The sequence below is a fragment of the Centroberyx affinis genome, unplaced genomic scaffold (assembly GCF_046629955.1).
Source record: "Centroberyx affinis isolate AG114_WGS23_722 - 3 ecotype Tasmania unplaced genomic scaffold, CSIRO-AGI_Caff_v1 ptg001775l_1, whole genome shotgun sequence".
Classification (NCBI taxonomy): Eukaryota; Metazoa; Chordata; class Actinopteri; order Beryciformes; family Berycidae; genus Centroberyx; species Centroberyx affinis.
In genome coordinates this window covers 474,698-494,551 of record NW_027280168.1, presented here as the reverse complement: position 1 = coordinate 494,551, position 19,854 = coordinate 474,698, and the positions used below count along the sequence as shown (strand labels likewise).

The following is a 19,854-nucleotide window of genomic DNA, read 5'->3' as shown; positions in this document are numbered from 1 at the left end:
AGTGGCACCCGGGGAGGGGGGGGGGGCGGGGGGCACTTAGCACTGCAGAGGGAAAGATAGGGAGACGGATAGGTTAGCTGCTTAGGTAGACTGGGAAAAAAGCCAAAAGGCAAGATAGAATGCACTACAGACAGAGAGGGAGGGGTACGAGGGCCCGGGGAGTTAAATGACACACTGTAGAGGTTAGTAGGGGCTCCGCTTTCTAAGCATTAGAGTGAATGGGAGGAAATGAAGCAGTTGTTGAGGGTAATTTCCTGAGCACTACAATGTACAGAAATGTACTCCACGGTCCACTTGGAGGGACCCCATTGTGTACATGCGGTACACTACTGAACACAAAGCACTACACAGCAGACCACTGGTACAACAACTCAGTACCACACTAATGTAAAGTCAGTAACTGGATTGCAAGGAGAGAAAGGGACCGGAAGCACAGAAACAATAATTTAGAAATACCTCTCATGTACACCGGTACAAATATGTCAAACTAAGTCAGGGTTGAGACTCTGGGTTAAGCACTTACATTACTGACTCTGTCTTTGACTGAATAATAAAAATACTCCTATCATTGGAAGGTGTAGGCAGTTTACCTGTTTGACTATGACAGTGTCTTTCCCTGTAGCCCAGGCCTCAACTGACTGAACGGACACATTCTATTTTCACAGCTATATTCACAGCTAATGTTTAGCTTGAATCTGTACTCCGTGCACAGAAACTTATTTAGGATATGCAACTGAAAGTAAACCTTCCATAGTAAAACTGTTGAACTATGGACCAAATGCTGACATGAGTATGTGCATGATAACCACAAGTGTATAATGGAGACAATACCAGCAATACAAGAACACTGAATAATATGTATTTTTGACCAATATGATCAATTTTTATGCTGTTTTTCTGAAAGTCATTATTTGATTCACCAAATCCAATGGTTTAACTACTGAGAAATATTCTTACAGAATGAATGCTGGATTTTGTATACAGATCGTATATTCTATTTTCATGTTTCCATTTCCTACTTTGTCTCTAGAGTCTGCTTTATAGGTAAATACCACAGAATTTTAGCTATGAAATGTGTCATTCCTGTGCCGTAGGATAGTTTGGGACAGGAGTTCACTCCGCCCTCTAGTCTGTGATGTCACACAACAGCCCAGTGGAGAATGAATTACAAAACATTGGAAAGGATGACAGTATCCGGACTGGATTTCTGGGAACAGGGACACATGTTTTGTGGTTACTATCTTTGGAGAAAGAGGCGATTCTTGCTCGCAAAATAGTCGTTGGACTGTGCTTGGCCATAAGAATATCATATTTGAATTGCTTTTCTTCTTTTAAAGCAAAATAATGGCCAAACTGTCTCCCTGTCTTACACAAACTTTACAAGTATATATTGTAGAGGCTGCACTACTTCTATGCATTCCCTTAGATTGACTCAGTGAAACTTGTAATTTCATGTCATTACGCTGCCTTAAAATTGTTCAAAGGAATTTGTAATTGACTTCTTATTCTTATCTGCATACTTTGGAATGATTTGTAAAGTATTTGTTCATATTTAACGTCTGTAGTTTTTTGGAGTCTTGAGTTGATTTTGTATACAGTTTGAACAATCAGTAGTAGGAGTCATTACTATATTACATTTTGCTACAATGCAATGTTCACCTCTTCTCCTGTAGGAAAATGGACTGAAAAGCTGTTGATGATGGTACTTAATATGATTTGTTGAACTGTTGAGTATAAAGATGATGGTGCACACTGTAATCATTTACTGGAATGATTTCACACTGTGAATGTGTACTTTACAACATAGATCTTTTTCTATTGTATACAATGTTAGCAAAAATAAAACTATTAAGTTAACTTGACCTATCTTTATTGTCTTTGTGGTGAGATCAAAATATGGATTAACTACTTTAAGTTTTGTTTTTGTACATTTTAGATTATACCATCATTCATTGTGTTTTTGTGCATTTACCCTTAATGGAAAGAGTGATTTATAAGTGTTTCTTCACCCACTAAATATTAGGCATATTAGATGTTAAGTGTTAATGGGTTGTCACTGGCATAAACAACCAAAAGAGGATTCCCTATAATTTTGTGTTTGCACAGTTTTGGACACATCCTCATTCCAGTGCCTTTCTGTGGAAGACAAGTTGGCTTCACTGGAAGGAGCAGTGGTGGTGGAGGTAATCAAATCCTTCACTTTCATAAATGAGGAAATAGGATAATACTTAAAGTGAAAGTAAACCCTTCCATTCAAAATTCCACTGAAGTGAAATGTATTGTATTCACTCGGTAAGTCAGAAGTACAAATAGATGTTCAATATGGTGCCCTGGTGTTACAGGGAGCATTTTAAATGCTCTAATGCTTAAAAGGTTAAGATAATAGGGTTAGTGGTGCAGTTATGTTTTTTCTGATTCCAAAGTAAGGTATTTGCTTTAAAAATGTAGTTAGGTGTTATTTTAAGGTCCCACAAAGCTGAAATACTCGGGTAAAGTACCCCAAAACTGCACTTTATTACAGCACTTGAGTGACAAATATTTAATACCGACTCTCTGCTGTATCCACTAAAGAGATTTAGTCTTCTATAGAATATAAGAATGAAACAGCACATGTGATTTCTATGAACAGTGTATGCCAGGTCATGTCACCTCATATGACATTTAGGCTGTGTGTTTTGGCAAAAGCTATAAACTAACTTCAGAATCACTAGAAGTTAGTTTATAGCTTTTGCCAAAACACACAGCCTAAACTTCTAGTGATTCTGATGAAGGTTTATGCTGAAACACGTGGCCTGATGTGGCCATTGATAAATATATGGTGTAAGTGAGGTCAAGTCTTGCCTTATTTTTCTAAAAAGGCTTTTGAACTGCCGACATTCCCATGTTTTCAGTCAGGATGTGACTTTTCTTCAGTGTTTCATGACACCCAGTGGAGATAGATCACATTCTTTTTGCAGTATGCCTCGATTCCAATGTGTTTCTTTGGAAGATAAGTTCCCTTTAATAGAAAGAATCAGGCATTGTTGTTTTTCTCTCTGCTCATGGGATAGAAATACTTTGGTTAGAGGGCTGGGCTTCTCTGGAATTAGAGATAATTCCTGTTATCTAAGCCAGGATTGCATGACAGTGTGTAGTAGAACGAGCGAATCAGAGCCACCTACAGGAGCTGGTTAAGTCCATAATGTTTATTTATTACTATCCTGTCAAAATAGATGACTAGGATTGTGTGTGTCTACCTGTGGTCTGCAGTTCCCAGCCTCCTCGCACAGTGCCCAGGCATGCTCAGGCCAGTCTGATCACAGCTTTGTCTTCATATCTCAAACATCTGTTTTTAAGGGACAAATTGGCAGTAACGTAACACTACAGATTCCCAGATGGTCTCTCCTACATCTGCTCACCTGATGCATGCATTCCCACTTTGTCTGAAGCGCTGGGGAGTGTAATATCTTTCTGTGCATGCCTTTATCCACCTCGCCCCTTTCCCCCGACACTGCAGCACCCTGTAGCGATGCAGCAGCTTCCAGCAGCACCTGTGTCAACAGCACACTGCATTACCCCTACAATATCCCACACTGTCATTGTTGTGTGTGTATCAGCCCTTCCACTGGGGAAGCAGAGCGTGTGTTAACAATATCACTTATCTATTTATAGAACCTGTTGTTGGCGTGATTCAGCACCAATGTTGCTGTTTTTTCCTCTTATCTCTTGTTGCAGAACTGTTTTCATCGATTTTAACTGTGATAACGTGAATTTGCACAGCGCAGAAGTGGATTTGTTGCCACAGACTGCATACCCATGTGTGCACACACATTCACAGGATTACCAAGTTCACATAAACCTGGATGAATGGTTCTAAACACTACAGGGCTCTAATTTCCAAATTAAACCATAAAGGCAGAAACAATGAAGCCTCACCGGAGCCTGACCTAGGAGAGGCAGCTAAATGCAAACCACCTTGCCCACGCCCTTTATAGATTTGAGAAAAATTAACAATGTCTGTTTGTTAAAGCTCAAATTGTGTTAACAAGATTATGCTATGATTTAGGCCGCTGCTGGCAGGAGAGGCCAATCTTTTGTAGTAAGTAGTCAGAGTTAAGGTGATGGATGGTTCCTGCTCTGTGCTGCTGCCAACAGACCCATAGAGAGGCACGTCAGGAATGTGTGGGGTCAGGAGCGACTCAGAACGATGAGAAAACTGGTACAAGAAAAGTGATACAGGACAACAAGACGTTTAATGGCCCAATCTGATATCAGAGAATAACACCACCTGTAACCCCAACATTGTCCCACTACAGCCTTTTTTATGTTTATTTAATTAAAAATTTAAGACATTTAAGACAAGTTGATTGCCTGAGCTCTTGATACAAGGACCTGGCACGTGTGAGAGCTAAACATTAGTTTCAAACTCATGGTCTCTTTTCATTACTAGTAAATAAACTACATACTGATCATGGAAAAGAGTCCATGTCCACTCCATGCCCTAAGCTGAGATTTTTTTTATGGCTTTAGGCATTTCTTCCCCTACATTCATGTTTTGTCCATAGAACAGAGATGAAAGACAACAACCAGAGGGACATTTCACTAACTCCTTAGGTTATTTATGTGTTTACATCCTATTTTGCACATTGGCACACAACAAGGCTGAGTTTGGCTATTTTGAGACACCACAGGGGCTCTATTCTTCAGAAGTGTACGGGTGTCTTGCTGATCTTGACAAACTTACACACACCTCCTGCGGTGCCACTGTGTGATTGATCTACAAAAAGAAAGAAAATGCCTTTTTTCCCCGCTGGTTCCCGGTGCTTTGAGGATAAAGCACAACTTCAAAACCTTTCCTTGGAACGGATTTGTTGGCATAACCTCACACCTTTTGTATTTGCTGCAGGATCATGATACTATCCTTCCCCCCTGGCCAGGCCTGTACAGTATCCAGGCACTGGGAACAGTACCTGTTTGTCTGGAATGTAAATCACAAGTGAACATATTTTCAGTGGGTGGGATTGGGTTTCCACATCATTCCGGTTCAGTCTGAAATCTGTTTTGGCAAACCCTGGGTGTGTTATGTTTTGAAATCACGGTATGTTGGGTATTACATATGGTCACAGCTGCTCCCTAGAGCTGATCATACCTGTCCTGCAAGAATGTGGATCGACCGTATATTTTTCCACATAAAACTATTTCCATTGGTCTCCATGTGAAAGGCTTTAAGTGATAACAATGTGGGAATGCAAGTCTTTTAAACTAAAACAGATCAGATACTATCAGATACCTGCCTGGATAAATAAAGGGTTCACAAGTAAAATAAAAAGGGGAGGAGGAAAGTGTATCATCTTCTAACACGTCAGTGCTATGAATTCCTTTCCTTGTGTTCAACGCTACATGAGGCTCAATAATGAAGGAGCTGAAAGGTGAGGAATATGACCTTTCCCTATGAGGCTCACTTAGCTAAACCATAGTATCAGTGACTGTTGTCCTCATCATTGTTATCGAGAAGTGTTGCCTTTTCAGAGAGAGCGTAATTTCATCACCACAGTGTGACTCTGTGTCATCCCAATGCACTTTTAACCCTTGACCATTCGTTTTCACTCAAGCGAAACTTTGTTTGTCTGTCTCTCTCTGCCTCTCTCCTGGTAAAATAATAAAAATGCTCAGTCTGCTTTCTGTTCAGGTTATCTGGCTTGATGTTGTGGTGGGGCGATCAAATCAGAAGAGACTGAGTGGGCGTCTCCTGACTCACTCCATAGTCCCAGACAGGTAGAAATGTATGGGGGCTGTATGGGCAGAGAGAGACAAGCAGACCGCTCACTGGCTGTTCAGTCTCATAACTATCTGCTGTCTCATCTCTGGATCAGTGTGTCTGAACATGGCACACCGTGTGATGTAAATATATAATTATCAAGGCTTAGTATCTGGGACACATCCGGACATGACATAGCATGTGTTTATTGGTATCATGGTTCTGTACTGTGTGTGTGTGTGTGTGGGAGCATATGCACATGTGTGTGTGCCTGTGTGTTTTCTGTGTGTGTGTGTGTGTGTGTGTGTGTGTGTGTGTGTGCGAGAGAGAGAGAGAGAGAGAGAGAGAGAGAGAGAGAGAGAACATACAGGGATTCAGTGGAGGGTAAACCAGCTTATACTCAGTTGATCCACCTTTTTTTATTTGTGGAAAAGAGTTTATACCCATCTTTTTTGGCTGATGTGAAACTTTATGACACAAATACATAGTATACATCATAGTCTAGTCTAGTCTAGTTTTATTTATATAGCCCTTTATCACAAGCATGTCTCAAAGGGCTTTACATAGCATCATATACAGTACGTCATATACATAGTAAGTTGTAACACACTGATTTCACTGAGTTTTAGCCAGAATCTTAAAAAATATATATAAATACATGTTTTTCTGAAAATATGAATGCTTTTTGTTTAGATTGGCAGTTGTTTGTCCGATGATGACAACAGACTGGAGGTCATAGTGTCCTCAGCTTTTATTATTATTTTACTTATTTACCACCACATCACTGTCCATGTATGTGTGTTTTTACTGCTATTGTTTTTCTATTTACTTAGTGTCATCCCTTGTACGTCATGCTGAGCTGTTGTTTGCTCCCAAATAACCATTAGTGACATTAAGTCTTTATCCAATTTGCTGTCTGTGCTTGTTGGTGTGGATCAACACTGCGGCTCTGTGCTCGCTGCTGCTGTGGGAATCAGCGAAATGCCAGCAGATAATTGCTTATTTCATTTTCTATCTACTTGTGCATCATCATCATGGTCTTGCATTTGAATGACCTCAGATCCTCAAATCAATGTGGATTTGGTCATTTCTCGATTACAAGTAGCCTAACTTAATTTTTCTTCCATCTTGTGTAAGTTTAATACTGCAGGAAGTTTCAGCATGTTGCAGGTTACTGACCCTCCCAGCACAAATATTCCCGGTTTCCCTAGTTCCCTATTTGGCTTTTTCGGTCGCCTTGTGGGCGTGCCCGAGGAGAAATGGGGGCGGGTGGAAGTCGCACATTCCCAAACTGGCTCTCTGACGTGATGAGACAGTGAGGTAAGTTATTATAATATGCAATGAGGCAGGGAAAGGGGGCGGGAACAGACACATGAATACCGGGTCGGTAAACCGCGTAGACTGATAAGGGCAGCAGCTACTGTGGACTGTGAAGCCAGAAGATCAGAGAGAGACAAATAAGTTGTTCTGTAGCAGGAATCTTTATCTATTTGGTTTTATTTATTTATTTATTTATTTGTGGAGTAGATTTATCACGTATTTTTCGAAGATGAACGGAGTGACGAGAAGTCTGTGCACATTTGAGGACATCCGAAGTGAAGACAGATATGGGGTAAGTTGTTGTTACTCGATCTCATTAACATACCGTCAATGTTCTCCCTCTGTATTTTTTATTAATGACTTGATATCTGTGTGTTTGGTCTGTCAAAATAATGTCTGAGTATCTTGTATGGGATATGGAGTGAATGGAGCGCGTAACGGCGCAGGGGAGAATTGGTTGTGTGTGTGTGTGTGTGTGTGTGTGTGTGTGTGTGTGTGTGTGTGTGTGATGTGATGTGATGTCTTATTAGGGTGTATCATGGTAAAGAATCAGTAATTTACGAATCAGCCAGAAAGCCAGGGATGAGGATGAAGTAGGCTGAACGTGCCTCTCTAGTCTTTTGCATGCTCTCCATCCCTAATTTTTGGTTGCTGTGAGCCATGTGTTGGTCCTTCTTTATTTGAAACTGTTCTGTGAACACAGCACTGCTCTATGGTCTGGCCTGGATTATAGGCACTGTGTGATTTTGTGATTCTGACCGAGATCCTCAGGCTGAGAGGCTTCATCTGCTCTAAGTACTGTGCTATTAAGGCTCTGGCCTTGTAGTAATTAAAGTATTAGCCTGTTAGCACCCCCTCCCAACACACACACACACACACACACACACACACACAGAGAGAGAGAGAGACTGCAGCACAGTATTAGCCCAGATAACATCTGTGCCTGTCACTGTTGCCTTCTGCCTACATCAGTCTAGGACTTATAGTTGCAGTTGTGACAGACAGTGAAGGCAGCTAAGGAAACTGGCCTGCAAATCTTGCCTGTGTATTATGTGCACCACCTGTGCCTGTGAAGTTTTGTGAAACAGGATTAAAGCCTACATGTCCATCATTTGCGGCGCGTGGTCTGCTGCTGAATGCCTGTAAATGAACTATGAGCCCGTGACACGTAGACAGGCCTGATCCTCTGCCTGCTGCAGAGGGTTAATCATCCACCTGATCTGAAAAACCGACCTGTTAACTGGCCTTCTGGTTTATAGGGTTGCGTAGCAACATGACACTTTCACCTTATCAGCAGCCTCCTGCTGAGCTCAATACCTGTCAGCACATTAGTTAATATTAATTTACAAAGGGAACTGCAGGGAACATTCTCAATAGAATATGATTAGAATTAAAACAAATGCAAGTATGGATTTTTTACTGGATAAGCCTGATCCTGAATCTGTCATGGGGCAAGGTCTGTGAGACTTAACTATCAGTTGTTGCTGTATAAGGTTGTAAATCAGCCACAAAAGGTCAGAGTGTACAAAGGGCAGCACCAGTCACACACACCATAAAATGATTCAGTGTTACCAGGAGACATGTAAACTGCTGTGAGGCAATATTTGAAACTCCTTGTTTGTTTAGGTTCTGTTCATGATATCTTGCATCACATTTCAACATACAACTGGTTGCTCTAATTAGTGTTCTCAAATTGGCATCACCTTTATACAGACTAATAATCCTGTTTATCAGAGACAAGTCCAATAGTCAAATACTCACCCACCCTCTTTAGTTACATATCTGATACGGTTCCTCACGCCAGACTGATAAAAGCAACCAAACTATTTGACCTCTACATGTAGTCTACCGTGACTGTGGATGATTTGACCGATCATTTATGAAAACATGCATATACATGTACATGTGAAGGGCTTCATTCCAAAATGCTATTTGAATATTTTGGAAAAAAACAAATGCTGAAATTTAGCAGGCAATAGGCCTATTTGAAAAACATAAATGATTCTGTCCTCAAAAAACGGAACTATTGAAAAAGCAAATGTGTTAAGATGACTCCTAACCTATAATGTGCTTATCGTTCATGCCAGCACTCAGTGTGGAAGAGTGGGTGTCAAGTTTTTTTAAATCTCATTTTGGAACGAAACCCTTCCTGGATAAAGATACATGAGGCGGAGGAATGTACCTGATGTAGCAGCGAGAGGCCTTGGGCAGTTGCTGTGTTGGTTTGTTGGTGTGTGTTTCTCGGCAGTGTGATGAGAGAATCTAAGATTAAAACAGGAAGAACAGTCGGCTCTGGCCTTGACACAAAATGTTCTCAAAGGTTTTATGATAATGACTAAAATTTGTTGCGTGACTTGAGTGTGACAGGAGTGAACAGCTACAGTTCAACTTCACTCTGTGTGAATTGCTTCAATTTGTTATGGCACTATTTTTCCCCCCATAAAAATTCAATAAGCCAAAAAGCTGTCTCCAGACTTTTGTCTGCTCAGCCACTTTTTAAATAATGCCACATCTATCCTTCCAGACAATTAGTTTCCCTACGTTGTCTGACCTAATCCATTCCCTCCCTCTTTCCTCATCCTCAGCCACCGTCTCAGTCAGGCTGTGTCTGACATCACTGGCTGGGAATGGGCCAAACATGACCTATAAGTTCATCTATGTAGAGGAACTTTTTATGAGATCACGGTGTACTGAAGCACACCTTGTTCCCACACTACACAGACCAGGTAGAAACAGGAGAATATGGTAGAAACTATATAGGGTACTCTATCAAGAAGGAAGTCACATTTCCATCAAAGTGCTCGTTACAGACCTGAGGCAGTTTGAAGTTTAGAAGAGTTTGTCGTCATCACAGCTCTCACTTCATGACTCAGGGCCACGTTTATCAACTAGCTATTTACTTTGCGCCTGTTCAGGTTGTCACCTGATAGGAAAACCTCCTTACACTTCTGTGTCAGTTCACACCTCAGCTGGTCTCTTCCCTTTAACCTTTGCTTAACCTTTTCAGTCTGTAAGGACTAGAACAATTACTTTCTGTTCTGCCAGCCTGGTGAACTGCCCAGTCTGCAGTAACTACAGCTCAGCAGAGTGTGTTGAGCTGGTGGGTGTTAGAGGATTTACTGCTGAGACGACATGATTAAAACTCACTGCATACCTGCGCTGTCGGTTCACACCTGTCAGCCCAGAGAGCCTCACATGCCAAGGTTTGCGCTGCGCTCGGACAAAGGGGGAAAAGTGACATCTGTGCAACAGGTATGGGAAGCGGAGCGTGAGAGGGATAGAGTGATTTGTGGGATGGTTCAGTGCACACACACACACACACACACACACACACACTTGAGGAATTCTCACTGTGGAATGCCGGGCAGAGGAACGTTGCTCCCGGAGGTACTTGAGGATGTGTGACTACAGTATATACAGCTATAAAACCTGCTGCCTCAGTAAGCACAGCGCTCAGAAATCAAACAATGTCAGAACAATGTCTTCTGTTCTATCTCAGGTATACAGGTATATATATATGTAAGGAAAGTTCTTCTATAGGAGACTTCTTCTATAGGATAGTTGATGTTTTCTGCCCCAAATTCGGCAGCTGTGCCAGATTTTCAGCATCATTTGCAGGTAGGTAGTCATCCCTCAGCTATTTCACCCAGATGGCTTACAGGCCTCCTGATGCCACAGCTGAAAACAAAAGAGTCTTCATACCCCTTAAGCCTTTGAGTCAGCCGTACCCCATGATCTTTTGTGCCCATTGTCCACGGACCAACACAGTGTGGACGCTGTGTGCGCTCAGTTTCAGATTACTGCCCTATTATAAAGGTAGAGTGTACTTTGGGTTACTCCTGTGTGTGTGTGTGTGTGTGTGTGTGTGTGTGTGTGTGTGTGTGTGTGTGTGTGTGTGTATGTGTGCATGCATGCATCACTGTCCATGACCACGTCCCGCTAGTCCCATTGTCTGTGTTCCCTGGAGGTCTAGTATTACAGGTTGTCTTTGAAGGCAGTATAGACAGTGCTGTTTGTGTGTGGGCATAAAAGAGAGAAAAAACAGAGAGAGAGAGAGAGAGAGAAAGAGAGAGGGACTTGCGTGTGAGGGGTCCATGTTAGAGAGAGGATTAGGACAGTCTTTGTTTGGTTCTCTATGAAGGGCCAGGAACTTGTATAATGATGCATTCCTTCTCAACAACACTCTCACTGTTCCCCTTTCTCTTCCATTACGCTCTTTTCTTCCCCTTCTCTGCCCTGAAATTTTGGGCCTCATTCAGGTGTCTGTAATCTGAGAGGAAAACAAGCGGAACGAGAGGAGAATTTTGTTTCATCCTCCAGGCTTTCGTTTATCGTAATTGGACCCCCCCCCCCCCCTCCTCCCTCCATCTGTCCACTGTGTGTTTCCTCTGCCTTTTCATCTCTTTTTCTGTTTCACTTTCTTGTCATAATCTCGCCTCCCTTGCCAGCCTCATCTCTCCCTCTCTACTTTGTTTGGTCCATGTGTTTACTGTACTTTTCACAACAGGTGATCACTCAATCACAAAGGCCTTCTATATACAACATGTGGCTTCTCTTTTATAACATCTCAGTACCCTTTATCATTGTATTACACAACACAACCCAGATCAAACACAGACTGCTGCCAACCTCTTCATGGTTTCTATACAGAGGGGAAGACAGCAGTTCCTTTATTTCTGTTTGACTGACACAATAAAACTGCCAGAACAAGCCCTTTGACAGTCCAAACTGGACTTGCAGGGTAACACGCTGTAGCTGTGCCTTTTGTTTTGCATGTTATGTATCCAAGTGTCAGCAAGCCAAAGCAAGATTCTGTATTAACTCAGTTATTAGTTACAGTGTTACAAGAGGCTAAAGAAGGTCAACCAAACAGTCGACAATACACACACCCACTCACACATACACCATAATCACTCACACATGCACACACACACACACACACACACACACACACACACACACACACACACAGATGCCGCCACACCCACCCACACATGGTAATCATGATCACCAGCAAAATAAGTCAAATTCCACACATAACTCTGCTGTCCTCCATCCGACTAACTTATTAACTGATGAGTTCAATATGGCAATGGCACTGTAGAATACAATGGTAGCAGACTACAGTGTGTATGCGTGTGTGTGTGTGTGTGTGTGTGTGTGTGTGCAGCTGCATGTGCTTATGTAAAATGCGTGTGCGCGTGCATGTAATTGCTTGCATGTGCGTGTGTTTGTGTTTACAGTATTTAACCACTGGAGAACACTGCGGCGATCTCTGCTTTGTGTGTTTCGTTTTCGTATGGCATGAATTTAGACAGGAGGACATAGAGCAAGCATACACAAGGGAAAATAAACAGAACAAGATGTGTTGGCTGGAACGAGTTATATAATTTCTTTGACCTCCTCCCTCACATCCGCATAGTTATATATGCGCGTGCACACAGACACACACACACACACACACATACACACACTCACATGGGTATCAGTAATAAGGGGGTTCCCTGTGCTGGAAAACACACCCATTCACATCCCAGGCCAGACCTTCCTGTTATAGTGACCTCTCTCTTGTGACTAATGGAGAAGTGTGTGTTGTCGTGAAAGTTTGTGTTTTTGCTCTTTAAAATGTTTGTGCTTGTCTTTTGTCCGCCTGTGTGGAAGTGTGCTGGTCTGTGTATTGTTTTGTCTCTGACTTACTCCTCCCACTCCTATTGTTCACGAGCCAGACAGTTTATGGCTACTGTGAGATTTCATTACCATGGAAATGTTCCATCTTGCTTGACATTAGATTTCCTGCCCACTTTCCCAGAAACCCAGTGTTTCCAATTGGCTGTGAGCGCCTAGAGAGTTTCCACCTAAGTCCCTGTGACGTTCATAGCACACAATTTAAATCAAACAATCTGTCTCTCTGCAGCTGTAGAAAAGTTTTGCTTTCTTTCTGACGCTCTACCCCACTCTCTAAGGGAGTGCTGCCCTGCCCGCCCTTTCAGTTTCTGTCTCTCTCCCTCTTTCCCTCCCTCATCCAGTGAGTATGACTCAGTTTCTCCTCCTCTTTTTTTTCCTCTCCTCCTTAACAGTAGTCCTCAATTACTTTCTCCATCACATAACGGTCTCTTTGTGGATTCACTTCATCTCCTCCTCTCTTGGTTTGGTTCTTCAGGAGGGGTGCAGACGACTGCGGCTCACACTGCACGACCAGAACCAGGCGGCTAGGAGCAACGAGCAGCCCAGGGGCAAGGTAAGACCTCCCTACACCCGACTACTCACACTCTGGATAGACACGTAGACACAGTCTGGGGCATCACAACAGTGGGAGATAGTGAAGGGAAGGCACACTGAATAAAGTTCATCAGTGTTTCTTAAATTTCTGGTCAGGATATTCTTGTTCCTGGGAATAGTTCCCGGTTAGAGAGGATATTATGTCACGACTAATAAATTGACTTTTTTAGTCTTTGATGGACACTGGGTATCATTTGTTGTGACACATGAGATTCAGAGAATAATCTGCATTTTGTTTGGATAAGTAAGATAATATTTATTTTAGTATTTTCTTTTTTTTTCAGAGATAGTTTTCTCTCAGTCCGTATTAGTATCTGAATGTCGAATATGCGTACAGTCGATCATCTCGAAGGTCCAGAGAATTGTGCAATAGAGCGATAGTAGTTTGAGAGTTATGTTCACACGTATTATACTACATGGATACACACATACACACACACACACACATGCATGCCATAGCTGCCATCGCCTTTTCATCAGGGCTCTCAAAACTTCTCAAGACAACCATTGTTCTACCAAAACCAGTGCCAAACTTGTAAAAAAAAAAAAAAGGGGACCACCAGAGTGGCAAAGTTACATAACCTCTCCCCACCCCCTTCTGTTTCCCTCCCTCCTTCTCTCCCCATGGTTTTGACTAAACTCTGCCTAGTGTTAACCACTTCTACAGAAGCACCAGATGTTTATAGGTTAGTCAAGGTCTCCGTAGTGATTATGGCTAAATGTTTATGACTCCTGATTACAGACACTGTAGACACGCACACATACACACGCATACACACGCATACACACACACACATACACACACATACGCACACACACACACACATTCACATGGAAATAATGTGCTTAGGACAAGACAGAGAAAAGCACTATATTTTTGAAGTGTTCAATTTTGTCAGTTAATAGTTAATCTAAGTTTAAGAGTTTAATGGTATAACAAGCTGCATGACTTGATTAGAGTTTTGTGTATCAATCATGTTAGATGGTCCGGATGGGCGTATCATCACTGTTAGGTAACATTAGTACGCCTGGGTGGGATTTATTGGATGGTGTTCTTCCAGATGCGGCATTGCAACATCGATCTCCAACATGCTCCGACTCCTCTCATAGCGTCAGCAGAACACAGGGATTTAATTCCCGTTCACGTGTGCTTATGGTGTTGAAATACATCACACCCACCCATCTACACACACGCAACACTGCGCCTGCCACATCCTAAATCCTCTCCTTGCTGATCTCTAGCCAATTGGACGTGCGTTTGCCCTGGTGCAGCCGGCCAGTGAGAGGACGACTCTGACCCCCGAACCAATCAAACCCACAGAGGAGAAGGTGGAGGTCATCAAGGTGGGTGTGGCACATTGGCTGTTTTTATATGTGTTCCTTAGAAATGAATGGTGTGTCTGTATGTGTTTATTTTGTGGTCACATCAGTGTAATTCCTGTGTGTTTACCTGTTCCAGGTGTACTTAGAGGCCCGCAGACAGGAGCAGCAGAGACACCAACAGAGCCTGAAGATGCTATCAGACGAAGTTTCACAGATACAAGAGGTCAGTCTCTGCTTTTCCCTGTATTATGCAAGAATTTGCATGTTTGCATCATGTAAATTCCTCCCTGTTCTTGTCTCTCTCGCTGTCTCATCCTCTCTCTCTCTTTCTCTCTGTTGATGTGATATTACTGTGTTGATCAGTGAATAGTGCCTGACACTAAAACTGCCACGGTTCTGTGAGGTGCTTTGGATAAAAATGTCCCCCAAATATCTTATGTTACCGTATGCTATCCACAGTGTTTGTATCTCAATAACTCACCTATGTGATTGTGTTTTGCTCAGGTGAGGTACTGCCTGAAGACGCTGAGGGAGCAGATGGCAGCCAAGAATAAGGTAGGTCTATCTTGAGCCGCCGTGTTTTGCCATCACCATTGTTAACGTGGCATATCCTTTGTGCTTTAACGTCATTTCCTGCATCTCTCTCACCTCTGTCTTTCACTCTTTCCTTCCTTGTTTCCTCCTTTTCTCTCTCCAGTCCCACACTAACGGATGGAGGGTCAGCGCTCCCTTCAAAAAGAGTGCGCCGTCCGGCCCCAAGGGAGGGGCTAAAGTTGACGGACAGGTGAGCAGCTCCTCACGTGCGCCATCTCCATGAAAGTCTGTTTATATTTGTGTGTGTGTGTATCTTCATGTATGTACGTTGGAGATACACATATACACACATATCAAATCTCACACTGACCTATTGCCACTCATGCGTATCATAGCCACATTGTATCACAATCTGTGTGTGTTTCTTCCGGGACGATGTGCGGCTGTGTAGTTCATGTGATGCCTGTAAAGTGTAAAGCGATCCCTGAAATTCACCTCCCAGAGGCCCCGGCCAAAGGGAGGGGTTCTGTTAGAGCGGGAGAGAGAAACAGATGTCCAGATATAAGTATAAAAGAAAGGGTTAAAATGATGACAGAGAGTAAATATGCTGATAGCACCCCAGGGTGTATGAATATGTGTGAAAGGGCTGTTCTAGGCAGCACACACTGTTCCTCTGCCCGTGTTATTGTGTGTGTTCAGGCCCTCTTCATTGTTCCCAGCATTCCACAGATGTTTTATCCCTTAATAGTTTTGTTGCTGTCTCCGAGCCAAGTACTTTTAGCATTTAGTATTATATGCATGTCAGCAATGTTTTGTGGGACACAGAATAAAGCTGACACCAGTGTGGCATTCAGCTCTTTTCGTCTGATTCAATTGTTTTGGCACCAATTATAGCATTTATCTGTGACTCAGGCTACAGCTTACTCACATAAGCATTACAGAAATAGGAGAGAAACATTGGTCATGATCCAAGTTTGCCTGCTCCAGTGACGCACATTGACACACCCGTTCTCTTTTTTATTCTTTTATCATTTGCATGCCCCCCCCCCTCCCCCATTGTGTCATTTAACTGATCCACCTTTGTTAAAATGCCTGCAGCTGTACAACTCCTCACAGTCTTCAGCGCTCAGCTAAACTCACTGAGCTTGCTTTACAGTATCACTCACTCACACACATACACAATATTTCCATTACAATCAACACTCACTTTTATGACTTTTTACATAAGAAGTCATCATGAAGTCAACAGTCTCATTTTCTCTCTTTTTCACACAGGAAGCGGATGATGAGGCAGAGAGAGAAAAACTGCGGGAAGTCAGCAAGCGCTTATACGCACAGCTCCAGGATGCTGAGAGGAAACACCAAGAGGAGAAAGAGATGCTGCAGGTAACACACACACACAACCTGCTTACATTCATTGTGCAGAAACATATTGTATTTTGTTGCACTGCAGCCCTATTTTAAAGAAACTAAAGGAATACCCACCTCGTCCCTGTCTTCCCCCAGGCTGAAGGCAGCGAGCTGCGGCAGCGTCTGAGCGACCAGGGGGAGAAGCTGAAGAACGTGGAAGAGGTCAGCGAGAGGAAGGACAGGCGCATGGAGGAGCTCCAGAGGCTGCTGGGAGGCATGGAGCAGGAGAGCGCCTCCCTGCGGGAGACCATCCGCAGCCGCGAGGAGGAGCTCCGGGAACTGCGCAAGTTCAGAGAGGAGGGCCAGAAGGGGGAGCAGAGGTCCGCTAACACACACACACTCACTCTCACACACACACACACACACAGTCTTACTTATGTCACTTTTGGGGTATTTACATAGACTTACTTTCTAAACCTAACTCTTACCCTAACCTTAACCTAACCCTAAACCTAACCCTAAACCTAACCCTAACCTTAACCTAACCCTAACCTTAACCACTAACCAAAAATCAGCTTTTTACCAATTGGGGACACGGCTTTTGTCCCCAATTGCACAAGCCGTCCCCAATGAACTGGTCTTAAGTCTGGTGTGTGTCCCTGAAAGTGACTTAAGTCATACACACACACACACACACACACACACACACAGACAAAGCATAATTATTTATGAATCAATGTAGTTAGTTGTAGTGTGTGAGCAGTAGTGTGCTATAACTGCAGTGTGTGGATTTGCAGGACAGAGCAGTTGGAGAAGGAGGTGGCTGTTCTGAGAGAGAAGATCCACCATCTGGATGACATGCTCAAGAGCCAGCAGAGGAAAGTCAGACACATGATCGAACAGGTGAGACGCGCACATGGGACTCTGTCATTTAACACTGTGTCCATGTTGCAGTAATATTTGCAGAGCGCTCACTGATGCCTGGGTGTGTGTGTTTGCTCTTGTCTTTAGCTCCAGAACTCTCGGATGGTGATCCAGGAACGGGACCGCGTGATCAAGGAGCTGGAGGAGAAGGTGGCGTTCCTGCAGGCTGAGGTGAGGACTTCTCTAAATATTATTGTAATGTAATTTCTGTGAAGTGTAAAGAGACGAGCCAGAGTAAAGATGGAAGCGAGGTAGGGGATGTTGTGGTTACATGGTTGTGGACGTAATCTTTGTTTCGAATGTGACACTCTCCTTGTCTTTGCCTGTTCGCCCATGTTGAATTAATATATCCGGGTGATCCTGATCTCTGCAGAGGGAGGGGAGATGTGGAAGGGAAGTCTTAGACGAAGGAGATACAGCCACTTTCTGCTTTGTGTCCGCTTGTTCTCTCTCTGACCTCTGACCCCTTCCTCTGTGTGCAGAACCGGGAGATGCATGACCAGATGGACTACTTCCTGGGAGGGCAAAGGTCAAACTCCTATCTCTCATCAGAGCGCAACCCCCAGATTGTCTATAGGTAACTTCAGTCTCACGCAACACACACACACATGTAACCGTAAACACTCACACACGCACTGCATTGCATAAACCAAATACAACTGACCTCTCATCAACTCACACACCTGCCCCCTGTGGTTATACAGTAGTGGACACTCACACGCACACACACACACACACACACGTACACACACACTCAAATACACAAATATACATACATGTCTTGTAAGTATCTGTTTACATGGTATCAGCCGTTTTCATGCTGTTATAAATCTAACTAACTAAAAAATCTAACTTATTTCTTATTATTTTCACAGTAAACCAATCAAGCCATCCACCTCATCTAACAAGCCACTCCCTTTCATCAAAGTCATCGAGATCAAGTCCTGAATTAAAGGCCATGGAAGACAGAGAGAGTGACGGGATAGAAGAGAAACACAAAACCTTTCACAACGGTGAAAACGGACTGAAACCAGACTGCAACTCCACTACCAGTTTGACCGCCGCATCAATGTTTGGGATGCTGAGACTCCCACAGCAACACACACTGTAACTACATCAACACATCCACCAAGCACTCAGCTTTTAGACCACAGACGCTCTTGAAGGAAATTATGCGATGTGTTTGTCGGCACATATGCACAGGGTCGTATGTTTTGTGTGTCTGTACGTGTGCATGCGTGTGTGCATATGCAAGAATGAGCGTGTGTGTGGGCTTCGATGTAGATACATTAAGCATAACGATTGAGCTGATCTGCATTTGAAGTTTTACATGCAAGAGTGCATACTGTATGATAACAGTTTCCTTTTTCCCTGTTTTGAATACCTTTGTTATGTATATAGATAGAGGCCATGACCAGTGATGAAAGGTCTTATAACAGTACAGAACAGAGAGACAGAATCAGCCATGTCATATCGAAACTGACAGAGGTGCAAAGTGCAGGATGGCGAACATTTTGGCAAATGAGATCTGAAGAGGGTAATGAAGTCCACATGAAATCCACAGTTATGTAGCATCCGTATAGCTAACAAGACCCAGTGATGACAGAAAGACGGGCAGAGGAACCTAAGGCAGGAGGACAAGCTCAGCTGAAGACTGATCTAGTCTAAATACAACAGCTATTCTGACTTCTTCGCTATTAAAGCAACTAGAACCACATGAAGGGAGGATTGATAGAGTTTCACATAAAAATGGCTCCACATTAACCTGATGATCTAAATCCTGTAGCTCTGTGTCCTTGTACTCAATAGTTACCTCCTTGTACTCATCCTTGACAACGCTTCACTTTGATGAGTGAATGGTTTGACTCTTTGACTTGTTGTAAATACTGACTGCAGCCTACATAAGGCCTCCACCCTCTGTGTTGCTTTTGAGGGCTATTTATTTTGTTCTTTGCAGAAAGCTGTTATTAATAAGAGTATGGTTTTAAAGCCCGCCAACAACAATATGGCACTTTATAATGTGAGTAAGAAGTCTGTAGAAAAAATGAAGATAATGATGATGCTAATGAAGGCATTTGGCAAGATTATTGCCCCTCATAAAAGTGTCATTATTACAAATAGAATATTTTCAAGAATGCATTTCAGTTCCTAGACATTGTATAAACAGTCATGTTTTTTGTACATAACATTCATTGTTGTTTTTATTTTATTCATTGTTTTGTTTTTATTTGTGATTTGCTATTCTAATATCCGCTTAACATGACAATCTCTTCCTTTATATCTATTTATATTAAATACAAACTTTTTAGACATTTTATTGTGTGATAGAAGAGGTTTGTATGTACTACTATATCATCTGTGTTTTGGTTATTAGAATAAATGTCTGA

At 42.7% G+C, this 19,854-nt stretch overlaps 1 protein-coding gene across 1 annotated transcript; it reads left to right on the top strand.

The window, feature by feature from the left end:
- Positions 1-7,158: 7,158 nt before the first annotated feature.
- On the top strand, positions 7,159-19,838 carry tuft1a (tuftelin 1a). The gene is made up of 12 exons (XM_071529233.1): positions 7,159-7,349; positions 13,218-13,295; positions 14,579-14,680; positions 14,796-14,882; positions 15,164-15,214; positions 15,357-15,443; positions 16,469-16,579; positions 16,700-16,923; positions 17,341-17,446; positions 17,555-17,638; positions 17,950-18,044; positions 18,343-19,838. Exons 1-12 carry the CDS (start codon positions 7,287-7,289, stop codon positions 18,413-18,415), a joined length of 1,161 nt encoding a protein of 386 aa, XP_071385334.1. The 5' UTR covers positions 7,159-7,286; the 3' UTR covers positions 18,416-19,838.
- The last annotated feature ends 16 nt before the right edge of the window (positions 19,839-19,854 follow it).

Excerpts from the sequence above, each read along its gene's own strand:
- tuft1a (XM_071529233.1), top strand. The coding sequence starts at position 7,287 with ATGAACGGAGTGACGAGAAGTCTGTGCACATTTGAGGACATCCGAAGT. Across the intron at positions 15,444-16,468 it reads GGGCTAAAGTTGACGGACAG|GAAGCGGATGATGAGGCAGA; the intron begins GTGAGCAGCTCC and ends TTTTTCACACAG. Across the intron at positions 16,924-17,340 it reads GGCCAGAAGGGGGAGCAGAG|GACAGAGCAGTTGGAGAAGG; the intron begins GTCCGCTAACAC and ends GTGGATTTGCAG.